The 21,661-nt window shown below is 41.4% G+C and overlaps 1 protein-coding gene across 4 annotated transcripts in view; it reads left to right on the forward strand.

Annotated features, from left to right (window-relative positions):
- fhod3b (formin homology 2 domain containing 3b) overlaps positions 1 to 21,661 on the forward strand; it is a 130,552-nt gene that overhangs the window by 59,547 nt on the left and 49,344 nt on the right. For all 4 annotated transcript variants that reach the window (XM_023299403.3, XM_023299399.3, XM_023299400.3 and 1 more), the window contains exons 4-5: positions 14,603 to 14,670; positions 17,376 to 17,481. In XM_023299403.3, coding sequence (XP_023155171.2) covers positions 14,603 to 14,670; positions 17,376 to 17,481 — 174 coding nt within the window. The remainder of the gene's footprint in view (positions 1 to 14,602; positions 14,671 to 17,375; positions 17,482 to 21,661) is intronic.

The raw sequence follows: 21,661 nt of genomic DNA on the forward strand, positions 1-21,661 counted from the left end.
GAAGTGTCAACAACTTGAGTTTTCTCTCATACTTACATTAATTCTTTAAAACATGGAGCCCTGCTTTTCTCAGTCAAGGCTTTTTTAAAATTTAGTAGTCAAAAAATTAAGCTCCAATGTGATTTCAGATGCAGCAAATATGTCTAAGTTTATTTTGGCATGATTGGTGCAACACATTTTATTTTCTGTGAGGTATTTATATATTAGTTTTAGTCGCTGTTTTGTGGAAACCATATATCTCAAAAAAAGGTCCGTTCAGGTCATCTCATAAAGGCAGCACTTTTATCAGCTATTTATTCAGTAGGTTTTTAGATCATTTATTTGACATAATAGGTAGGAAAAAGTTGGCAAATTGTAAATCCGTCCATTCATCCATCCATCGATCCATTTTATTCTCCAGTGTCAGGTTGTGGTGGCAGCAGGCTAAATGGGGCATTCCAGACATCCCTACACCCAGCAACCTTTTTTAGTTCCTCCTGGGGGATCTCAAGGTGTTCCCTGACAAGATGAGATATGTAATCCCTCCAGTGAATTTTGGGTTTAGCCCAGGTTCTCTTTCTAGGTCTAGTGCCCGGAAAACTTCCATAAGAAGCCACACAGGAATCAGATCTCTCTGATCAGATACCCAGACCACCTGAGATTGCTGCTCTAATCTCTCAAGGCCAGTATTATACTTTCTACAGTCTGTGAGAATGCAAGAGTGCACAAACGTCCACATGACGCAGATTTTGTCCTCTGAGTTAACTGTGGTGGACTAGAAATGTAATATACTAGCAACAACTTAGCAACCATGGTGTTAATCAAGGGTTAATGCTGATGTGCTTGTGTCCACGTTTCCATTCTTTCACTACCCAGAGCTCATGTCGATTGGTGCGAGTTAGATCGACCAGTAAATCGACAGTTTCAGCTGCCAGCTCAGTTCATTCTTCATCACAACAGAAAAATACAATTCCCATGTTGCTGCTGATGGTGCACCCTTCTGTCTGTCCTTCTCATGCTGCGTTTTCTTGGCACATATGAACAAGTGCCCAAGACACTTAAAACCCCTTTGCTTGGACAGCAGCTTAGCCATAACTCAGAGGAAGACATTTACGGTTTCTAAACTAAAACCCAAGAAGACACTTTTACGTTGAATGTGCCTTTCTGTATTTTTTTGTGTTCTTGCATTGTGTATAGTAAGTTAATCCATAGGCTTTAATCACTGCAGGTTTAGAAAAAACCTGCTGCAGTATATTTTCCAGATCTGGAAGAAACATGGGTTTATGAATCAAGCTAATTCCTGGGTAGGTTTTCTGAGGCACACACAAGGAAGAATCGGGGTTGGCAATGAAATCACAATGTGAGGGATAACCTCCTTAACAGTATTCATTTTTGACAGTTTGGTCAATGTTTTTGCAGTACTTCTGTCACTGAAATAGTAAACGCTCTTTTAAGATGCATTTTTAGATTGAATTTTTTTGCACAAAGTTACTTTTGTAATGTTGAATGCATTTTTTTTAAATTAAGTTTCGATCCCCAATTCTTCCCAACAGTTGTTGTCTTCGACTTTCCGTAGTCTTATTCAGCATTAACACAAAACCCTGCAATAAAACAAAATGAGGTAAAGATATACCGTTTGCTTCATGTTTCCACCAGGTGAGACACAACATACTGACAGCAGAATTAGCAGAAAACACTCCCTCAAAATGACAATGAATCTCATCAAACCCCAGTAATGTTGCAAATATTCACTAAAGACGTCTTCATTGCGACAGAAAATTACAGTTCCCATGTTACTGCTGATGCTGCACCCATCTGTCTGTCCATCTCATGCTGCATTTTCTTGTCACTCATGAACAAGATCCCAAGATAATTAAAACCCCTTTTGCTTGGGCAACAACTTAGCCCCAACCCAGAGGAAGACAGCTACGGTTTCTAGCAGACAGCTATGAACTCAACCTTGACAGTGCTGACTCTTGGAAGTAAAGGAAAACTTATTTGTTTAATTTAACAAAAAATAGTTTGGAGATGCAAATTTTTCCCTGCATAGAGGCGCATAATACATTTTAAAGATCAAATTCCTCTCTCTTTCCTGTCAAACGTTTGAGTTTCCATCTGTCTCTGACTAGTGGAAGTCATTACTCAGAGTCATTAGGACTGGAAACAACACTGATGACAAGGAGCTGCTGTCATTAGACTGGATGTCAAGTTAACCAGATTGTGTCTATACCCAAGCTGCTGACAGACAGGTGCGAGAAATCCTCCTCGTCCTCACTGAGAAGACAAGAGGAACCACATTTCGCCCTGGCAGGAATAGAGAAGAAAGAAAAGGAATTGGAGGGAAACCGCAATGGATCCCGTTTGTGCAGAAACCAGGTGCTTTGACATCTCCTTTCCATTAAGTTCAGTCAGTCATGGGGTGGCCAGTATGGAAATGAGATGGTGTACTGTGACACATGTGTTTGCCTGCACATCGCTTCGCTTCCTATTCCTAGAGCAGGGTCTGAAATAGATGTGGTCTCAGCACAACTGTGTTTATTGGACAGAGTTTGCACTGGTGTATTTCCCCACGTGTCAGGTTGTTAAGAATAGGAGGGAGCAGAGAAAGTCAGGGGCGGCGAGGCCAAGAGGAAGAGGGGAGTAAAGTAGGTTAGGGGAGAGTCACTGAGGTCATTGCTGAGAATATTTTCCAACTTGACTTTTGGAAGAAAAGAAAAAACTTCTTAAATTTTCATTTAATTGCACTACATGAAATGAAACGTTTTTGATTTTAAGGATCATAAAGTCTAAATTGAGAAAAGCACTTGGCTTTGTGGACCTGTCTTTTATGGATAAAAAGATAAAAATCCCAAGATAAAAAAAAGAACTACAGCATATGTGCACACATGCGATAGAAGGAGAATATATGGACTGAGATTTTAAATGTTACTCTTTTAGCATCTGGTCCTGCATCTATATGCACATTTTACTGCAGTAAGAAAAGCTGTTTGGCTGCAGCAGCTGCCAAGCAACACATGGGGAACGGCCTTGATCCAACTTCCTTCCAACTTTCTACACAGAGATCATTAGAGGAACATTCAGTCACAGAAATCATGCTAATGAACAGCTACACTGTCATTGTCGGTTAGCGTAACTTTAGGGTAACTTATTTTAACTGTTCCACAGCCTGGCCTTGTCACCAGCCCCTAAGCAGGCTCTCCAATTGTTGATCCCCTAGTTTATATCTGTGTCAGGCTTTTGTCTGGTCTCCTGAATGGATGCATGTTTTTCCTCTGCTCTCCGCTCCACTACATATCTGTGTCAGTGGTGGTGAGTGAGGGAAACCCTGCTGAGGAGGTGAAAGGGTGGGCTACAAAAAAAAGAGGGCAGAAAAGGGGGGTATTTACTAGGGGGTGTTGTGAGGGTCACTCCACCTGGTAGCTAAGGAATGATTCATTAAACAGGCAGGCACTAATGAAAGATTTGTCTGTCCACACATTGGCCTTGCTGTCATGTCTCTCTCCTCGTCTGGAATTCTGCAGATTCCATCCTCACTTTCCTCCTCTGTTTCTCTTTGACAGCGTCGGATAGTATCTTGATGGGTAGTTAGCATACAGTTTATTGAAGAGACTTACCCAGAGACAATTAGCCTGCCTTTAAGTGCTCTGAAGAATAATGAAAGGGTATATATATATTGGGCTAAACAGTGGTATTTTTTTTGCTTCAAGCTAGACAAACGCCACTGCCGCCTTCCAGAAGAATTACTGTGACTGATGAAAATATAAACTTTCACTCAAAGCCTTATGTAAACACATCAATAAACACAACAATCCAATTTCCCCATTTCCATTGAGGGACAATGAGTGCCGTTGAGTTTCGAGGGCCAGGTTTTGTGTTTATTGGAACTTGGCTGTGGTATGCCTTGGTATCAGATGCCTCCGTCAGGATCGAGTGTCGCAGCCCAGAAACCTGATCTCCCTCCTGCTCCCTTGAGACTGTAGGTACTGTGCCCTTTGCACAATGTGCATAGGAAGCCCAGGTACAACGTCTGTGAAGAATGAATTAGCGTGGTTTATTTAACACTGACATTAACGTCCCTAAAAGAACACATCTCCAGACTCCAAACATAATTCATTGTGGACCTGTTTTTTGAATAAACTTTTTATATAGCAATTGGCTTTCCACTGCAGGAAAGTGGGACAAGTGCAAGTTTACGTGTTGAAATGTTTACAAGATTGTAGGACTTGGCAATATGTATCTTTTTCTTTAATCATTTGAATTTTTTTTTTTTAAATTAAAGACAAAGGCTTATTTGTTAATTTGAATTTAACCACAAAAAAGGATTGACCTCACACTTGATATGTGTTAAATTATAAAAAGAAACAAGTTATACCTGGAGATGTAGGGAGGACAACCAGAGGGAAGCTGCCATACCGCGTTGAGCTTATTGTTCAGAGTGGCTGGTCAGTACTGGATATCACTGGATGGGGATCCCACACCAGGCTCCGTGTACACCCCGACGTCAAGCCGTCAGTGCTCAGAACAGACTGCCGGGAAGTGCATCACTTAGGGCAGGTGGACGCAGGGTTGTGAGGGATTTTAGACCACAAAGCCCATCCCATAGGACAAACACAGGTCCTTGTGGGTCCCCAGGATCCACTAGTGGAGGTCTGCAGTTGGGGAAGGGAGTGACGCTCTGGCTCATATGGTAGAACAGGTTGTCCACTAATCACGAGGTTGACGAGCTGATCTGAAGCCTAACTGCCAAAGTGTCCTTGGGCAAGACACGTTGCTCTTGATGGAGCATGTGTGTGAATGGGTGAATAAGAAACATTGTAAAGCACTTTGACTACCGCAATGCTAGAAGAGTGCTATATAAGTGCAGCCCTTTACCATTCACAAGACGCTTGTCTTAGGAGACCAGCACAGAAGCCAACAGAGAACATTGGAGATATTAAAGGACATGATAGACAGTGCATGAGCCAGTGAGGGAACATGCTTGGCATTTATTCATACAAACTTTCCATTCTTATTGGCAGTTTGCATCTGATGCATTGAAGTTAAATTATGGAAGATTCTATCAAACATTTTTAAAATTCTGTTGGCAAGATGTCTATTGTTGCTATTGTTTTATCACCAAGGCCTACAGGAATAGCCCCCGAAATCAGGTGTTTTAGCCTTCCTGTTTATCACTAAGTTGTAGGATCCAACAGCTTTGATTGTGACGCCAGCGACAAAAATTCTATGAGAATGTCAGAAGAAAGGAGACTGCTACTTGACGAGGACATCGAGAGAGCAGATAAAATGGTGCATGCTGTCCTCTTTAAATTTAATCAGTCAACATCATCGTAGAGTTCAAAACATCAGGCAGTAAAAGAGGTTCTAAAGGCATGGTTCTTGTGATGAGAACATGAGCAAAGGTTCAAGCTGCCCTAAAACAGCCCACAAGTTCCTGCAGTGGAAAACAGCCTATTGACAGCAAACCATAAACAAGAACAGCACACATTCGACTTCCAGTCCTGCACTGCATGTCAGCTCTTTTCTCGGCAGTAGATTAAGCCCATACTTATAGGATAGTTTGATGATTTTGATTTTGTTCCATGCCTAACCCGTTTGGCTGCTCATAGACTTTCACACCCCGTGGGTCCATGCCTGCCTTCCTGTGAGGCTCGCTGCCAGTGACACAGGCTTCTTCAGTCTGTGTGGCCCGACTTGGTTTTCTCTAATCAAAACCATCATCTCCATATGTCTTCTATCACAACTTCCAAAGCATTTGAATAAACTCCGGGAAACAGGAACAAATTAATTAATGTCTTTACTCCTCTGCACACTTTGTAAACTGCCAGTGTGTTCAGATTCGTACACCGCCACAAAAGCGCAGACATTTTCCATTTCATTTTCTTGATCCACTGTTCGGTTGCACTCAAAATCCAAACATGTTGAAATTGATTTGATTTTTACCTGCATTCTTCCTTAATGAATTCCACCTGAGTGCTATAATCTGCTTTTATTGACCCATCATTCACCTTATGTTTTCGTTCAGAGGGAAGTGGATAAAAAAAAAGAAGAGAGAAACAACCCCAGTGCACAAAGTAGCACATGCTGGGAGGTCTTCCACCTTAATTACTTGTGTTTTCTCTTCATAAATGTTGGAACACAAGGGTTCCCTTACAGAGCGAGAAAGGAAAAAATGAGTAGGAAGCGGTGTTGATGTTGTTGTTCTGTTGTCTGTCGTGACTGCAGAGGGCCATTACTGTAAACTCAAGGGTTTCTCATGAAAATACCAGGGGATAAACATGAAAGATGGGTCTCTTTATGCTTATACATGACAGGCAGTGATGTGGCAATTCTGGCACACATGAGACCGTGCTCTCCCAGATGGCTACAGTTTGTCTGACCTCAGCTTTCACCTCTCACAGAGTCTGTGGCCTTTACTGACCAGTGGAACCGGCTCCTAGCTCTCTGGGACGAGGCTAAATCCGGACTTGGGCAGGGCACTGTCTTGTGACTGAGAATCCAGCTTTGACCAGACCAGAATTTTGAAGCACAAACTGACCTTTACTCCTGCAAGACTGCACATAAGCACAGCACATCTTCTGGCATTTGGATATTAGAGATCATAGCTTATTAGTTGCTTATCTTTACCAGGATACTCCTATGTATACAGACAAATTTCCTTTTTCTTACTACCATGCACATTAACTCTAGAAAGGTATTTCACCATGCTGAATATATCTTCCAATTTTCAGATTTTTCCAGCATCTGGCGGTTTCTTTTTGGTGATTTTTTTAAATGAAACATGTAATATGAAGTGATTTCGGTGATGACTTTAAGCTTAGATATCCCAACAAAACTGTCATCACAAGTTATTACTTCAAGGACCATCAGAGGTTTGGGGATTGTTTTGGTAGTTGTCTGCTGCTTAGAAACACTGCTACAACACCGCTGCTTCTTTCACTCCTGCTGTGCATTTAGGTTTTGTCAGCCCCACATTCAACCCAGAATTTACTGAATCTGAACTTTCCTCTAGAGAGGGAACTTTATTGTCATCACCCCCCATTATTTTCTATTTAAAGCCTCCTCCGCTATGCTTGAGTCAGAGAAAACTGGTTTATTGGAGGTATCATGACTTTTAGTGAAGCTTAAACTCTAACCAGGTGCTTTTCTGCTCCCTACCTCCACTCAAACGCAATGTTTTTTGTTTTTACTGATGTCAACTTCGTAATTGTAACCACAATTGCAACACAGAACACATAAAATCTGGCGGAGGAAGTGGATGACGACAGACTGATGACCTTGCATACTGATGACCTACTTTAGTTGAAAATAAGTATTTTGTTGTCGTGGGTGTTGCAGACAGTGATGAAAAAAGATTTCCAGCTTGTTCAGGGTAAAATTTTCTATACACATACCATTACAATGCTAAGAATCCTCCTCCTCAAATTCTAGTCTGACACATCCACTCCTGAAAGCAAACATAGTTTAATTTACACCAGTGTTTGCGGGGTTGTCCTGCCCAGTGGGGTCTTTGTGGCTTTCCTGGCTGCGCGTTGGATGTGGTTTATGTGTTCCGCCTGCTGCACGATGCATGAGCAGTGGTAGTCATCCCTCTCATTTTATAGCACTTTCTGGAAATAATGACATGTGAACACATGAGTAAAACTGAACATGTTAGAGGTTACTACTGTAGACGGAAAATGAGCGACGTTAATGGCTTTGTTGGCAAACAAATCTGTTCGCTGTCCAGCAATAAGTGGTGGGGACTGGTTTTAAGTTGAGATTGGCGTACGGAGATAAATACAAAAAGTGACCCATGGCTCATACAAAACAGAGTTACAGGAATGTGCTGGCACTGACAGAGAATCAGAGGAGGTTTGAAGGAGCACAGGACAGATTGGCTTTTTTTAAAGTTGTCTTCTCAGCAGTAGCATGACTTTCTATGAAGTCCTGGCCTGTCTGAATATATCAGCCCACCACAGCAGTTTTTTTGTTTCTCTACTCGTCTGCTTCGGATAGTTGAGCGCATTCCTGGTGATTATAGAAGTTCCGCCATTACTTTTATGATTGTCATAATTACGAATCCATTACAACCCTGTAGCTATTTCAGCTGAGAAAATGTGACTGTGTGTTGCAATTTAAGAGAGGAAAACAGCTGCCCTCTGCCGTAAATCCAAGTGAGGCATCAAAGAAAAACTTTCACTCCATTGAGTCATTTCACTGTCAGGTGCTTGTCAGTAAAACCCTAAGGTGAGTGTTAAAAGGACAGAAAGAATGTGTTGCTTGTCCTCAGATGCACTCATACATTGTTGTAATTTTATGGTTGTCTTGTTTTGCGGTGCATGGAGTAATACGCAACAGAATCGGATTTAGTACAAACACCAGTTGACATTGATTTGATGCGTTAAAATCTCCCACCATGGACTAGATCTTCCAAAGCCTGAAAATGGATTGACAAGGAGGTGCAGAAGTCTAGCTTTCAACCTGAACTGCAATATGCTGAAAGGTTGCTATTAAATTTTTGCTCAATGGTGACCAAAAATAATGTCTACCTCAGCTTTATTCTACAGGTCAGGAAATGCAAAGGCTACTTGGTTGCTGTAATTTGTTTGTGTTGTCATTGTAGCTGTCCTGTAGCTAAAATGAAATCAAAATTGAAAAGGGCATCTCAGGGAATAGTTTGGAATAGTTTGTTGTCAGATAACCAACAGCCACTTTGAATGAATAGGTAAAATCAAATTCACTCAACAAACATTATTTCATGTCCTGAGATTGCTGATTTTAAATAAGTCATATGACATAAATAGCTTTTACAGGTTATAGCACATGATATGAACTTCTTCAGTGGTGCAGAATATCAGCCACAGAGTCACAGTTAAGCTGTTGTAGCACGTTCAACTCAACTTCAGACTGAGATTTCCGGACAGTAGGCATTAAGTCCCACTTTACAAGCTAAACTCCCACAATACTCACTGTTTGCATACATAGAACATCTTGCAGTACAAGTGACCACCTCATTGGGTCGCTACAGTGCTAAACAGTGAGAGGTTCCCCCTGGTGGCATAACCAGGCACTACAGCTAATGTGCAGTACATTTTCAGACATGGAAGTCCTTTATCGTGTGCTGTATTGGTTAAAATGTTTTTATTCTATTAAATTCATAAACGCAGTTAAGCTTCAGTAAAAGGCGAAAGGCAATTGTGCCCAGTAGAGCTGCAATGATTATTTTATTTATGCTTTTTTTTTTTTCTTTAAAAGAAAAAGAGTCAAAACTCTCTGTTTTCTAGTTCCTTTGTTCCTGTAAACAAAACAAGACAATGAAGATGCTATCTCAGGCTTTGGGAAACACTGATTGGCATTTTTCACAATTTTCTGACATTTGGTAGACCTGACAGCTAATCCATGATTCAAGTAAATTAATCGATAGATTAAACGACAGTGAAAATAATTTTGTTGTAGCCCAAGTGTCCACACTACATCTTCCTTTGTTCTTTTAGTACTACAATTACTTTGACCCAATAACAAATCATTGGCAAGTGTAGTGACCTACAGACTTTGAAGTTTCAGGTTGGTTCAGGTTTTATGTGGACTTGAGTTGAGTTGAGGCTCACAAACATTTCCTGTGAATAAATGAAATCCCAGGTTCTTGCCTGAATGGGGGAAAATGCAGAGGGCCCAAACTTTTGAGTGCATATCTGTGCCAAATGGTATGGAACTAATCTCCACTGAGCTATTTCTCATTAGAGATGGGCCTCTGGGAGGTGCATCGGTGTGTGGACCGCGGACAGGGACAGCGAAGGAACTGTCTGTTCCTGCAGAGGGGCTTCATTTAGTGTTGGGTAGGAATAACTTTCTGACAGTTTTATTGCCGTCTAAACTACAGGGCTAAGTAGATGAGCACAAGCCCTTTGAGCAAATTGCCGTAGAGCTATGCGTGGAAGAATTTCTCTGCCTTACTAATGCTGATCGACACATACAACATCCCGCTGGGATTTATTCAAGCCCAGTGCTGATGCATCACTGTTGTAATGCTGTGCTGTGATCTGGACAGAACATCGCCGGCTGTTCAGCAGTACTGGGTGTAATTCATCTGTTGACTGATTAACGTTCAGTGTCCATGTGTAAGTGCAGTTAAGACTAAAGCGCAGTGATTCAGGAAGACCACAAATCAAACGTGCTTTGTATGGTAAAGGTGTGATGAGTAACCCAGAGCTATCTCCCTCTGTCCTTCCGCTCCACTGATCAGAGAGTTTGTCTGTTTATAGATTGCGAATCTAAACTCTGAGTCATCTCCCTGAGATACAAGGCAATGGATGTGACTCTACCTTGACCTGCAGAGGAGAGAGCAGCAGTTACAAGCTAGTAGTTAAAAAAGCATTGGTACTTCTTTTACGTGACGTGGACTCAACCGCAGACTTAATGGCAAAATGAGTGGCAAAAAGCTCAAGCTATTATTATCTATATGGTGCGATTTTGTTTTGATACATTTTACAGCCATAAAACTGTGCCCCTAATGATATGTAATTATTATAAAAGGCTCCCTCTGGTGAATATCTCGAGTTTTTTCTACCCTCTTGACATGTCTATATGGTGTTTTTTATATGCTGGAAGGCATATCATGAGCAATAAAAGAAGACAGCACCATGGTTGAGCTCCTTGAAAGGGCATGCAAATCAGTGTTCAGGTCAAAAACATGGCTTCAGATTTCCAGTAACACAACTTGCTATTGTGTAGGATAGAGTAGTTTTACAGTGTTTGAGTGGAATTATAGGTGAGTTGGTATGCCCAGACTGCAGCAAGTGGGGAGGAATGAGTGAAAAGACATGAAGGCATTGTTTTTATTGAATGAAATTCTGAATATGTGTCACTGATACAACAAGATGAGTTTTTAGAGGTTTGATCAATGGTTTAATTGCTTATTTATATATCCCTATTATACACAACAACAGGAGTTTTCCTGGTTTAAAATGCATCTGTGTGTGGTGACTATGCACAACAATAACAAAAATCTTCATTTTGTATATGTGGATTAAATTACAATCAACAAAACTGATCACCAAAATGTTATTGCCATTTTTATTTTTAATTTTTAGCTTTTTGTTTCCTTTGGTGTTGGCTGAAACCTCTTTAGAGAAGGCCCAAAATTCATGTATGCAGGAAAAGACCCTCCACAGTGACGGCAGTGTTTTTAAAGAAGTAAATAAAACAAAGATACAACTACAGAACTACATCAGCTTTGAGAAAAGATCTAAAATATTATGCCGATTTGGCAACCCTGACTTGTTTAGGCTGGAGTTCCACTCCTGGAGCGTCCAAACTGAAAAGACCCAGTCGCATTTCCTTCCTGTTATTTATAAAGACATAAATTGCCAACATCACACAGCTTCCCCTCTTAATACCTCTGGAATTGTAGCTATTTATTGCTTGTGGATGTTGTTGCCAGACACTTGCTCGGGACTCTTCCGTAAAAGACCAATACGAACCTACCCATCAGGCATCAGAGCCATGTATGGCGTTGAATGCACAAAACATTTCAGGCTCAACTCTGCTCTACTCATACCAAATACCATCAAAGGCATAAATTAGAGACAAGACATTTTCTTAAGAAATTAAAGTCCGCCGGGACTGGATTGTTAGGTGTATGATTTCAGTGTACGGCGTCATCAAGTGGGAGTATTTTAACCACTGGTCGTCTTCTTTACAACTGCATATCCAGTTTCATGTCTGTCTGTAGAAGAGTCCATTACACCACGAATATAAAGTGTGTAGAGTAACAGCAGACAATCTTTTCCTATAATAACGTGTCCTGGAACATGGCAGCAAGTTTCAAACAAGGAATGCAATTTAAACCAAAGCTTGATTTATATTTACCACTTTCGAAACACATGTACCAATTGAGGTATATCTGTAATTTATTTAATTTCCATATAAACTATTTGTTTGCATGTTTTCTCAGTTCAGTTAGATTATATGATGTTGCATGTTTGTTGACTCTGTGGGCATGCTAGCTGTCACTGCGTGTGAACTTTTACGTGTGTTGTGAAAATGTTGTGTGTCACCAAAAAGCCACCCAGAGACTTCAGACGTCGACTGCTCGCTCTGTCTGGTCCAGAGTCTCGAAGTGGCCTTTGTGTGCCCACAGAACTGGCAGGCAAAACACACACCCTGTTTCTGTCTCAGTTCGTCAGCTGAAGGGATTTACTCTCCAGCTGAGGAGGCCAACAACAACAACACTGAATAGGAGCCTCTCGCTCTGTATCCCACGTGTATACAGTCATCAGTGTGTGTTTCGCACACAGTTGATTCAGAGGCAACTGTTTGTAAAGCCTTGGAGCTTGTGAGCATAAGGATGCATTCAAGACAGTATATACAATGTACAACAAATGTGCAATTTCACTTAAATGCCAAATGATTCAAAACAATTGCATTATTTCTAAGTTAAACAGTTGAGCACAGATTTTATTTGTTATACTAAGAATACAGGCCCCACAGTGGGAACCTTTGATGACAGATTCAGTCCTTCTCAGTATAGAGCACACTAAATTTCTGATTTATGACAGGGGTTCTGCCGTTCCTCAGAGACAGTTTTTTCCAGCTGCACTATGCCGATGGGATTGTGTTGCTCTACCTTTCTCTTTAAAATACTCAAAAGCTATTCTACAGGATTCAAGTCAGATATAATACTCATGGTTTCCCCTTTTTTTTCTTCTTCAGAAACTAGTTTGATTTTGGCAGTGTGCTTTTGATTGTTATCACGCTGAAATGTTCCTCTTCTGCCAGGCTTCTGCAGAGTAGAGGTTATCTTTTCAGTCAGTATTCTGGTATATATACAGGCATGCATGATACCATCTGTAAATTCCATCTCCCCAACACTTTTTGCACTTATGTAGCCTCATAAAATCACACTACCAACTCTGTGCTTCACTGTTGGGACTATGCATTTACTGTGGTAGTCCCAGTCAGATTCACACCAAAAATGCAGGACCCCATCTGTGCTGAACAAATTCTACTTGGTCTTATCTGATCAAAAGATGTGCTCTCGATATTCATCAGGCTTCTTTGAATATTCTTTAGCAAAACTTTCATCTTGTGCATTTTTGCTACACAGCAAGTATTGGTATTTTTCTTGAACACCATCTATAGCGATTGATGATATGCAATGTCCACACACTCTGATTTCCATTTATAAACCCTGTGCCAGGTCCGAAGCACTTGCCTATCTGTTTTTCAGAGCTAGATTGCCCAAGTAGTTCACTGTACATGGCATCATTTTAGGAGGACAGCTACTGCAGCACTGATTAGTGGTACTATGGCTTGTTCTATACTCTCTGACTACTGCTACAAATGTGTTTCTGTTGATTTTGTAGGTGGTCTCCAGTCTTCTTGTGTCAATTTCCATCTTTGTGTCACAAACATATTTTTTCAATTCCTCTGGGATTTCTTTTCCATTTAGAACAATGATGCAGACATGCAGGTAGACACAGAACATAGGTGAAAAACTAAGAAGGTTCTGGTGTTCACAGCTCATTTTATAATCATGTTCATGCAATTAGGCTTTCAGTATTGTCTTTGATGTATTTTTTCAGTGTTCATACGGCTCTATGACTCTGCTGGAGATATGAACTTGGTTAATTTGACATTTAAATGATATTGCATGATTATATTCACTTCTGTTGTGCACTGTAAATATGTTGAGTCTGCTCATTTTTTTTCTCACGGTTTCATGTTTGGGAATGTGCTCATGTCTTTGTGTAAGGGGTGTGTGTGTGTGTGTGTGTGTGTGTGAGAAGAGAAACAATTTGCCTTCTTGTGTACATGCCAATCTTCTGTTAGATCTTTGATGACTAAAACATACCACCATGCCTTCAAGCTAGAAAGTATCCGTCAAAAACTGGAGAAAGTGTCATTGCAAATCGCAGTGGATCAAAGGAAAAAGGCTGTGAAAGTGAGTCCTGAACCGCACTGCCCTGTTCTGCATTGTACTGTCCTGTGCTGCTGTGTTGCTGTATCTGCAGCAGCACAGGCAGGTTTTGCTGAGTCAGAGAGAGTTCACACAGCAGTGATGAGTGAGCGACCAGGTTTGCGCTCAACGCTGCCACTCCCTGGCAGACTGTACAGACTGCACACACGGGGTGAAGGACTGTTGCAGGAAATGTATGCCTTCATCATGAGCATGTGTCATCCATCATTCCTCTCCTTTACTACTCTGCTGAGATTCCATAGCTGATTAATGCGTGCATTGTTTCTCGGACGTCGTGGTGGCATTGTTGGCTTTCTACCATAACTTGGTATTATGCGAACTACAGATTAGGCTTTGTTAGCAGGAAACATCCTCTGTCCCTTAACTCTCCACAGATGTCCACAGAAGTTGCTCTGACTTTTCTTTTGCTCTCACTCTTCCTCTTGTAGGGTAGTTTTCATATTTAGCCACTTGGGGTACTTGCTTTAAAATGACATGTGCATGATGCAGACACAAGGAAGTGATTTTACTAGACATTTGGTAACATCATATATGATGCAAGTCATACACTAAACGCATGTTATTTTCAAGAGAAGTCATCCCGAAACTTTAGTAACATCAGATACCACATGTGTCAATGTAAGCTGATTTATTTTTTCCACTCACTCCTGTTCTCTTTCCTTACAGAAAAACTCTACAACTCAACAGGACGGGAGCTTCGGAGAGCCCTCTTTTCCCTCAAGCAGATTTTTCAGGTAATTATTTATCGATTTTCGCACATGCTGGCCTTTGAAGAAGGTCTCTCTTAAACTGTAATGTGCTTTGTGATCTTATAATGATGTGTCCCTTTGCCTTGCTTTTTTTTCTGGGCTGTGAGTGTGCAGAAACATGCAAGAAAACTATGTGTCGCGTGCACACGTTCAACCGTGCATAGTCCCACTCGGACACAGCAGTGTTTTCCTGAGGCAGACTTGTGCTGCTGAGAGTCTGCCTTCGTGGCAGCTGTGCAGTGTTCGGGTCTGGTCATACTTCACACACTGGGCCGGGCTAGCGGGCAGTCGGTCGCAGAGGGGGAGGGTTAACTGACAGTTAAATGGAAAAGAGAGCAGCAGACACTGATGCAGGCCCAGAACACATTAGAATACCCCACTTTTTACACCATGAACGGCTCTGTAAAGTGTCAGTTATAGAGAATATGGCTTGATATCAGTATGGATATTTCACTACTGTAGTGCAAGACTTCCAGAACTCCTGTTCATTTTGTTTAGTTCACTCCTGTATGTTTAGACTCATTGCCAAGTAGCTGGAGTCTCCATCACAGATCTATGGTAAAGATGTTCTGGAAGCACTTAGACTTCCTCCTGGGAGAGAAGAAGCCCTGACCACCCCACGGTGTTTATTACTGCCTTCCTTCCCATCCCATCTGAACAGTAGAGTGTATCAGAAAATAGTAAATCCTGCAGAAAGCTCTCATGCTCGGCCTTAAATTACAGAGTCAGCGACAGGTGTGAGAGACGCAGGTGGTTTTGTCATCAAGGGCGGAATGTGGGGTGAAGCTGAAGCAACGGGACTCCAGTTGAACAAGCTGCAGATGGACTGTGCTGTTCGTTGCGTTTTGCAGCGGCATTGAATATGACAAATATAAGATGGGTTTTGTTCAGCTGAGGATCTTGTAGAAGGGAGTTGTAAAGAAATTGGAGGATGTTCCCTTTACAGCTAATTGTTTCTTATGTCTTTATAATATAGTAAAGTGTAACAGGTGTTGTTTAGCAAAATTAAAGAACAACCAATATTTCCCTCTGTGTGCAAAAGACATAAATGCATTCATGTCCATTCAGAATTTTAATATACAGTGAATTTGTCCAAAAAGTGTCTTTTTGGATGAAAATGTCATAAAAAAAATGGCAAAAGAAAATAAGACATTGCATTACAGATATTAATGTATTAATGTAAAATAATGTTATTTTTGCTGGATTGATGTTTTTTTCTACCCTGATACTAAAAATGCCATGTCTGAAATTGTTCATACCCAATGAAACTGTCACCAGTGGAGCTTCTTTACCATTTAAAATGGTTCTGGTATTTTCTGCCATGTGCTTAAACGTTCTCATACACTATAAATGGATCACAGCTGGTGCAATAGTTCTCTATCAGTAACTAGTCAAATGGGAGTCATTGCTAAAACCAAAGAGCTGAGAAAGACTTGCACATTGCGGCTGCTCACAAGATGGGAGAAGACTGTAAAGTCATATCCAAGCGTTTTTTTTTTTTTTTTTGAAGTGCCAGTGGCCACAGTGCAAAGCTTCATCAGAAAGTACAAGGAGTTCCACATAATGAAAAAATCTCACATGGTACCATAGGAAGCCAAAAGTGACCTCTGCAACGGCAAGAATGATAGTGTAGTGGTAGAGGATCACCACCAAAAGCAACCCTAATCAACTGGACTAATTCTCGAGCCAACCACCTAAGCAGACAATGAACAAGGCTGGTCTCAATGGACGTCAACCAAGGAGGACTCCACTTCTCCAAGACAGACATAGATGGACTCACCTGGACAGAGAAGAAAGCTTTTGGTCATCAGTTCTGTGGTCGAACGAGATGAATATGCAGCTATTTGCTGACAGGGATATGGTTTCCATTTGGTATAAGAAAAGAGAAGAATTAAACCCCAAGAACAGCATTCCTAAAGTTAAACATGGGGGGAATGTGATGCCTTGGGGGTGTTTTTTCAGCTTATGAGCCTAGTAAGCCTTTACAGTCAATGGCATTGTGAGAAGAGAGGACGACATTAAGATTCTACAGTCTGCAGAAGAACTTTGGATAACGGAAAAGGATTAATAATATCACCCCTTTGGAGCGGCCCAGTCAGAATCCAAACCTGAATCCCATAGAGAATCTGTGAAAGAACTGAAGACCAGAGTGATGGAGAGAAACCTATTCTTCTACAGTAAAATCACTATAAATCAAAATATGACATTAATATGAATAATTTGGGGCTCGACTCCATATATTTTGCTCATAGGAAGACTACGTTTTTGGTGCTTTCTGCAACTGATTTGATTATTTATCACATAAAGCTTCATTAAATAGTGGAAAGAGTTGTGTAAGCTATTCCACAGCTGGTTCCAGATTATTATTTCTCAGCATGATATGTAGCGTTCATGCACCCAAAGGTTTAAGCAAGAAGCCAAACAAAATGTCTAATTTAAATAAAAAAAATAAGCACAGTGGAGTCTTTGGCTCTGTATGATATGTATATATATATATATATATATATATATAGATAGATAGATAGATAGATAGATAGATAGATAGATAGATAGATAGATAGATAGATAGATAGATAGATAGATAGATAGATAGATAGATAGATAGATAGATAGATAGATAGAGATATATATATATATATATACCCATATTAACGACTTGTAATAGAATTTGAATGCTTTCCTCTTTCCAGGATGACAAGGACCTGGTGCATGAGTTTGTGGTGGCCGAAGGGCTGACGTGTTTGATAAAAGTGGGAGCTGAAGCCGACCAGAACTACCAGAACTACATCCTCAGGGGTACGTGAGCTGCAGAACAGCACCGCTTTGCGCCAATAAGCCGACAGCATTCTTTCCTCATTCCACAATTTACAACACGAGGATGTTATTAATCAATCGTGTAACACTTTTCTTTCCATGAACCTATCTACGGCCACATGTGTTTATATAAACTATGTAAATTAATGATTCTGCTTGATGACCTCCTCACACTCACACACTTAAAGCTTATAAACAAACTCAAATGTGTGCCACGGTTAATGTGGAAGCTGGGCCAAGTTTAGCAGCTGCTTAATTTATCTGTCCCATGTCGGAGAGGTGAAGGATCATGTGTGTTGGGGTTGAAGAAGGGCAAGGGCTGCATGTTTCTGGGGATATCAGAGGTCACTAGCATTTAACAGCCTGCTGTGAGAGGGCAGGTCACTCATGCTTAAGCATCTAATAAAAGTTCTGGCAGGATGTTACAAATCATAAAACTAATTTCCTCTTCTCTTTATTTCTTTTTTTTTGTCGATTTTATTATCCTCTCTGTGTTCCCTCATAGTTTGTTGCACTTCTCTAGATTAAATTGAGCTACAACATCAAAGCTTTATCTGGTTTACTACGTATTATACGCATCATAAATGCTGGCACAAAAGTAAAACGCTTGAAACCAACTTTATGGATTTTAATTCAAAAGTCCAACTGCGTAGGTCAAACACCTCTCTTGGTTTCTTCATCTACTCTCTGAACTCCAAGCAGTTTTTTTTTCCACTCCTGTCACATTTTTAATCACCGTGGGCTCATTTTTCAGAGCATTTTAAAGTCCTGCACCTCTGTGGAAACAACACAACAGTGAATAGAGGAAGAGTGGGCATAAAAATGTCTTCAATTATAATGGCATAAATCATAAAAAAGAAAAATTGAGCTTCTTTGATTTTTAATTTTACAACAACTGAAAAACCTGGAATCAACATATTTTTCCTTATGTCCACAGTTGTCACCAATTCTGGGGGGGAAAGGTGATTCTACATAGTATAAATATTGTTGTTTCCATCTGAAAACACAGCCTGCAGTTCAACCGACTTCAGCTGAAAAGTCCCCAAATTTATGTGACGTAACTGTTGGTCACAGCCAAGTCACTAATGGCTTCAATACTGTACCAAGGAGTGCAATTTATTTTCTTTTTATTTGATCTGATTACTGTAAACCATACAGTCTCAGTGCATTATTAAATAAAGCATGTAGACGAAATTGGTTGTGATGAAATATCTTGATTTTTAGATTTGACTCGGTTGTTTTTGTCCTAGAAAAGTAAAAGTTCAACATCATTACTTCAAACTCATGATTTTGGATCCAAAGTTACAGACTTCAGTGTAAAACTTCTTTTGTGTAATTCTGAAGCTTCTCTTCATCTTTTTTCTTGCTAACATACTGAAGTCACAGTGTAGTTGACCCTTGTAATTTTGTTGCACATTTCAAATAGATGCTACCCGACATGTTTATTCATTCGATGCATCACGTTCCCAAAATGCTTCCTCGGTAATTTCCCAACCTGCTCATGGTTGACCTTTTGTATTCCTGGAAAAAAAAAAAAATCAAAGTGTAAAGGGCGGATGTCTGTGACAAAGTCCTGATGATGCCCCCTGGACAGGTTATAAACATGCATGGACTACCTCCGCACGCTCGGATCTGACTGAAATGCTTCATCTAAACTTGGTCTGGTCTCTGACTCAGACAGATAAATCACGAGGGTTAAATAGCCACAACATGACAGAGGAGAAGAACAACTGGCTTTTTTGGAATCTTCAGAGCTGACCACATGCAAGAGCTGTTAGTGTCATTCCGCCGTGAGCGATGAGACCACTTCTCATATCTGTTCACTCCTACTCACTGTGCCATCCCCTCTTTTTTTCTCTCCCCTTCACACTCTAGAGAATTCAGATAAAACATGTGTGTCAGTGCATTTCTGAAGGGCTCTTTTTATTCTTTCATGTGCTAATTTATTGCTTCATCTTTGCAGACTTCAATTTCCACCCCCGAACTCCTCCTCCTTTCACCCCTCCACGTATCTCTCTGCAATCACCATGAGAATCTAAAACCAAACTACCGCTCTCCCAAAAGCCCCTTTCACCCATTTCAACTCCTGACCTAATTTTCTCCTGACCAGCTGAGGAAATGTGGAGCGTAGTAGATCACCCTCCCTCGTGAGCCATGTGTTGGAGAACGCAAGCCGAGCATGTGCTGGAACGCAGATGCACAGGTCAGAAATGTATCTGGCTGTTTTACTGTTGATCACTTCCAAGAGGAGCTATGTCACGAGGAATCCCGAGAGGGGAGTAAATTAGTTGCCTGAAATTTTCACACACAGAGAGAGAAAAAGAGGAACAGAGACGGAAAGCGAACCCACTGTGGTAATTGTTTGGTATCAAACACTGATCACTTCTAATGTGGGTTTTTCTTTTTTTTTCCTTCTTTTTTTATGCGGTAATGTCTTTCAAGTTGAGCCCATAATAAAAAAAGTAGGAGGAATGCAGCCTTGAACCCATCTGTCTGGTGTGCATTAAAAATCTCCCGACAAAACAATCTCTTTCATGAATAAAAATCAATCTTTTGTGCAGTCACACGTGCACACCAGTCTCCATGCGTTCTGCAACAACAGGTTCCCAGCTTTAGCTCGGTGGAACATAGCCTTCATTGTAAATGGTTGTTCAGGCTGCTCTCTTAGCAATCTACACCATCTCACACTCATTTTTTTTCCCCCTTCTCAAAGCCGTGGAGGTGTCTGTGGCCAGTTAGAGCTCCCTCAGAGATGTAGGTAGTTTTTGGGTCTGCCTGGTTGGGGTTTCGTTTGGTCCCCCTTTGTGGCCCCTCACACCTGGCTCAGAGAGCTTCCAGACCTGGGCTTAGCTCCTTAGAGACCTGCGCTTTTTTTTTATTTTGCTTTTTTTTCGCCCCAGGGGAAAGCTTGTACACCTTTATCACCCCATCAGAGGAAAAGGGTGTGAGGTCACATTTTCAGAGGTGCCTATGCCATCTGGTCCTTCTGTAAACCTCACAGCTAGCTGCAAACACACAGGAGCCAAAAGGCTGATGAAGAATTCATTAGAACCATCCGTTCCTCGTGCACAGCAGAATATCTCTGCTCATTTATAATCTCTATGAAATCATAAGTCTTTCAATGATGAAGTGATAATCTCAGGGAAAACTCAGAATGTATGTTTCCATAGTTAAGAATGTTGTCTCCTTGTCACGGCGTGGGGGTGAACCCGAGCAGAGAGCACACAGACGAGGGACTGAGGCAAGAACAAAGGTGGATTTTATTTAACAAAACAAAGGGGAGTGCTGGACGGGGTGGGAAACCTGGTGACTAGAATAACTGAACTAAAGGGGAGGTTGGGGGGGTGACTGTACCAGGAACCGGCGGCCCGGTTGGCGTTCTCCGTGGGGTGGGTCGGCGGTGGAGAGCCTCGTTCCAGGGGGGTGACAGGCGGGGTGTTTTCCGGAGCCGAGGGGGGCACACGGCAGGCAGAGACCCTCCACGACGAGCAGGGGATCCAGGAGCAGGAAGCAGGTCCAAGGTGAGGGAGGCAGGGGGAAGGTCTGGTCAGGGCTGGATCTAGAGTGCAGGAGATAGGAGGACAGAACAGGTGGAACCGGGCAGCTGGGTCAGTGGAGCTAGGCAAGAGAAACAGGGTTTAGTCAAGGTAAAGCTTTTCAATGGAAAAATCTCAGTAAAGGTGAAGGCTAGACGACTGACTGCGTGAGCAGAGTTTACCATCTGGCAAGGTGTGGAGTGTGAGGCCGGCTTTTATGGTGGAGATGATCATCAGGTGCTGCACCGCAGCTGTCCGGAGTTCCGTTAATGAGTGATTGGTGATGAGCAGCAGCTGGACAGAGCATCTCTGCTGAGCTGCAGCAGGAAGGTGGAGAGAGGAATAGGAGTGAGGAGGGGGAGGATGAGGGAGGTCAGGTGGGGGCTGAAGCTGGGACAGAGGAGGGAGCCCTGACACTCCCAGGGTTTTAAAGTGTTAGTTCTCTTTGAAAATATACTGAAAACCATTTATCTTTACATTTTTAGCTGCTTTCAAAGGCTTTGGCTCGACAGCTGAAACGTGAAAAATGGATGCTGCCTTTTCTTTGAGTCAAAATATTTTATCACAGATAAAGAAAACTGTTTTTCTGTTTTGTTTAACATATGCATAAAGGAGAAAAACCTGTA

This window comes from Amphiprion ocellaris, chromosome 9, assembly GCF_022539595.1.
Source record: "Amphiprion ocellaris isolate individual 3 ecotype Okinawa chromosome 9, ASM2253959v1, whole genome shotgun sequence".
NCBI classification, from domain to species: domain Eukaryota; kingdom Metazoa; phylum Chordata; class Actinopteri; family Pomacentridae; genus Amphiprion; species Amphiprion ocellaris.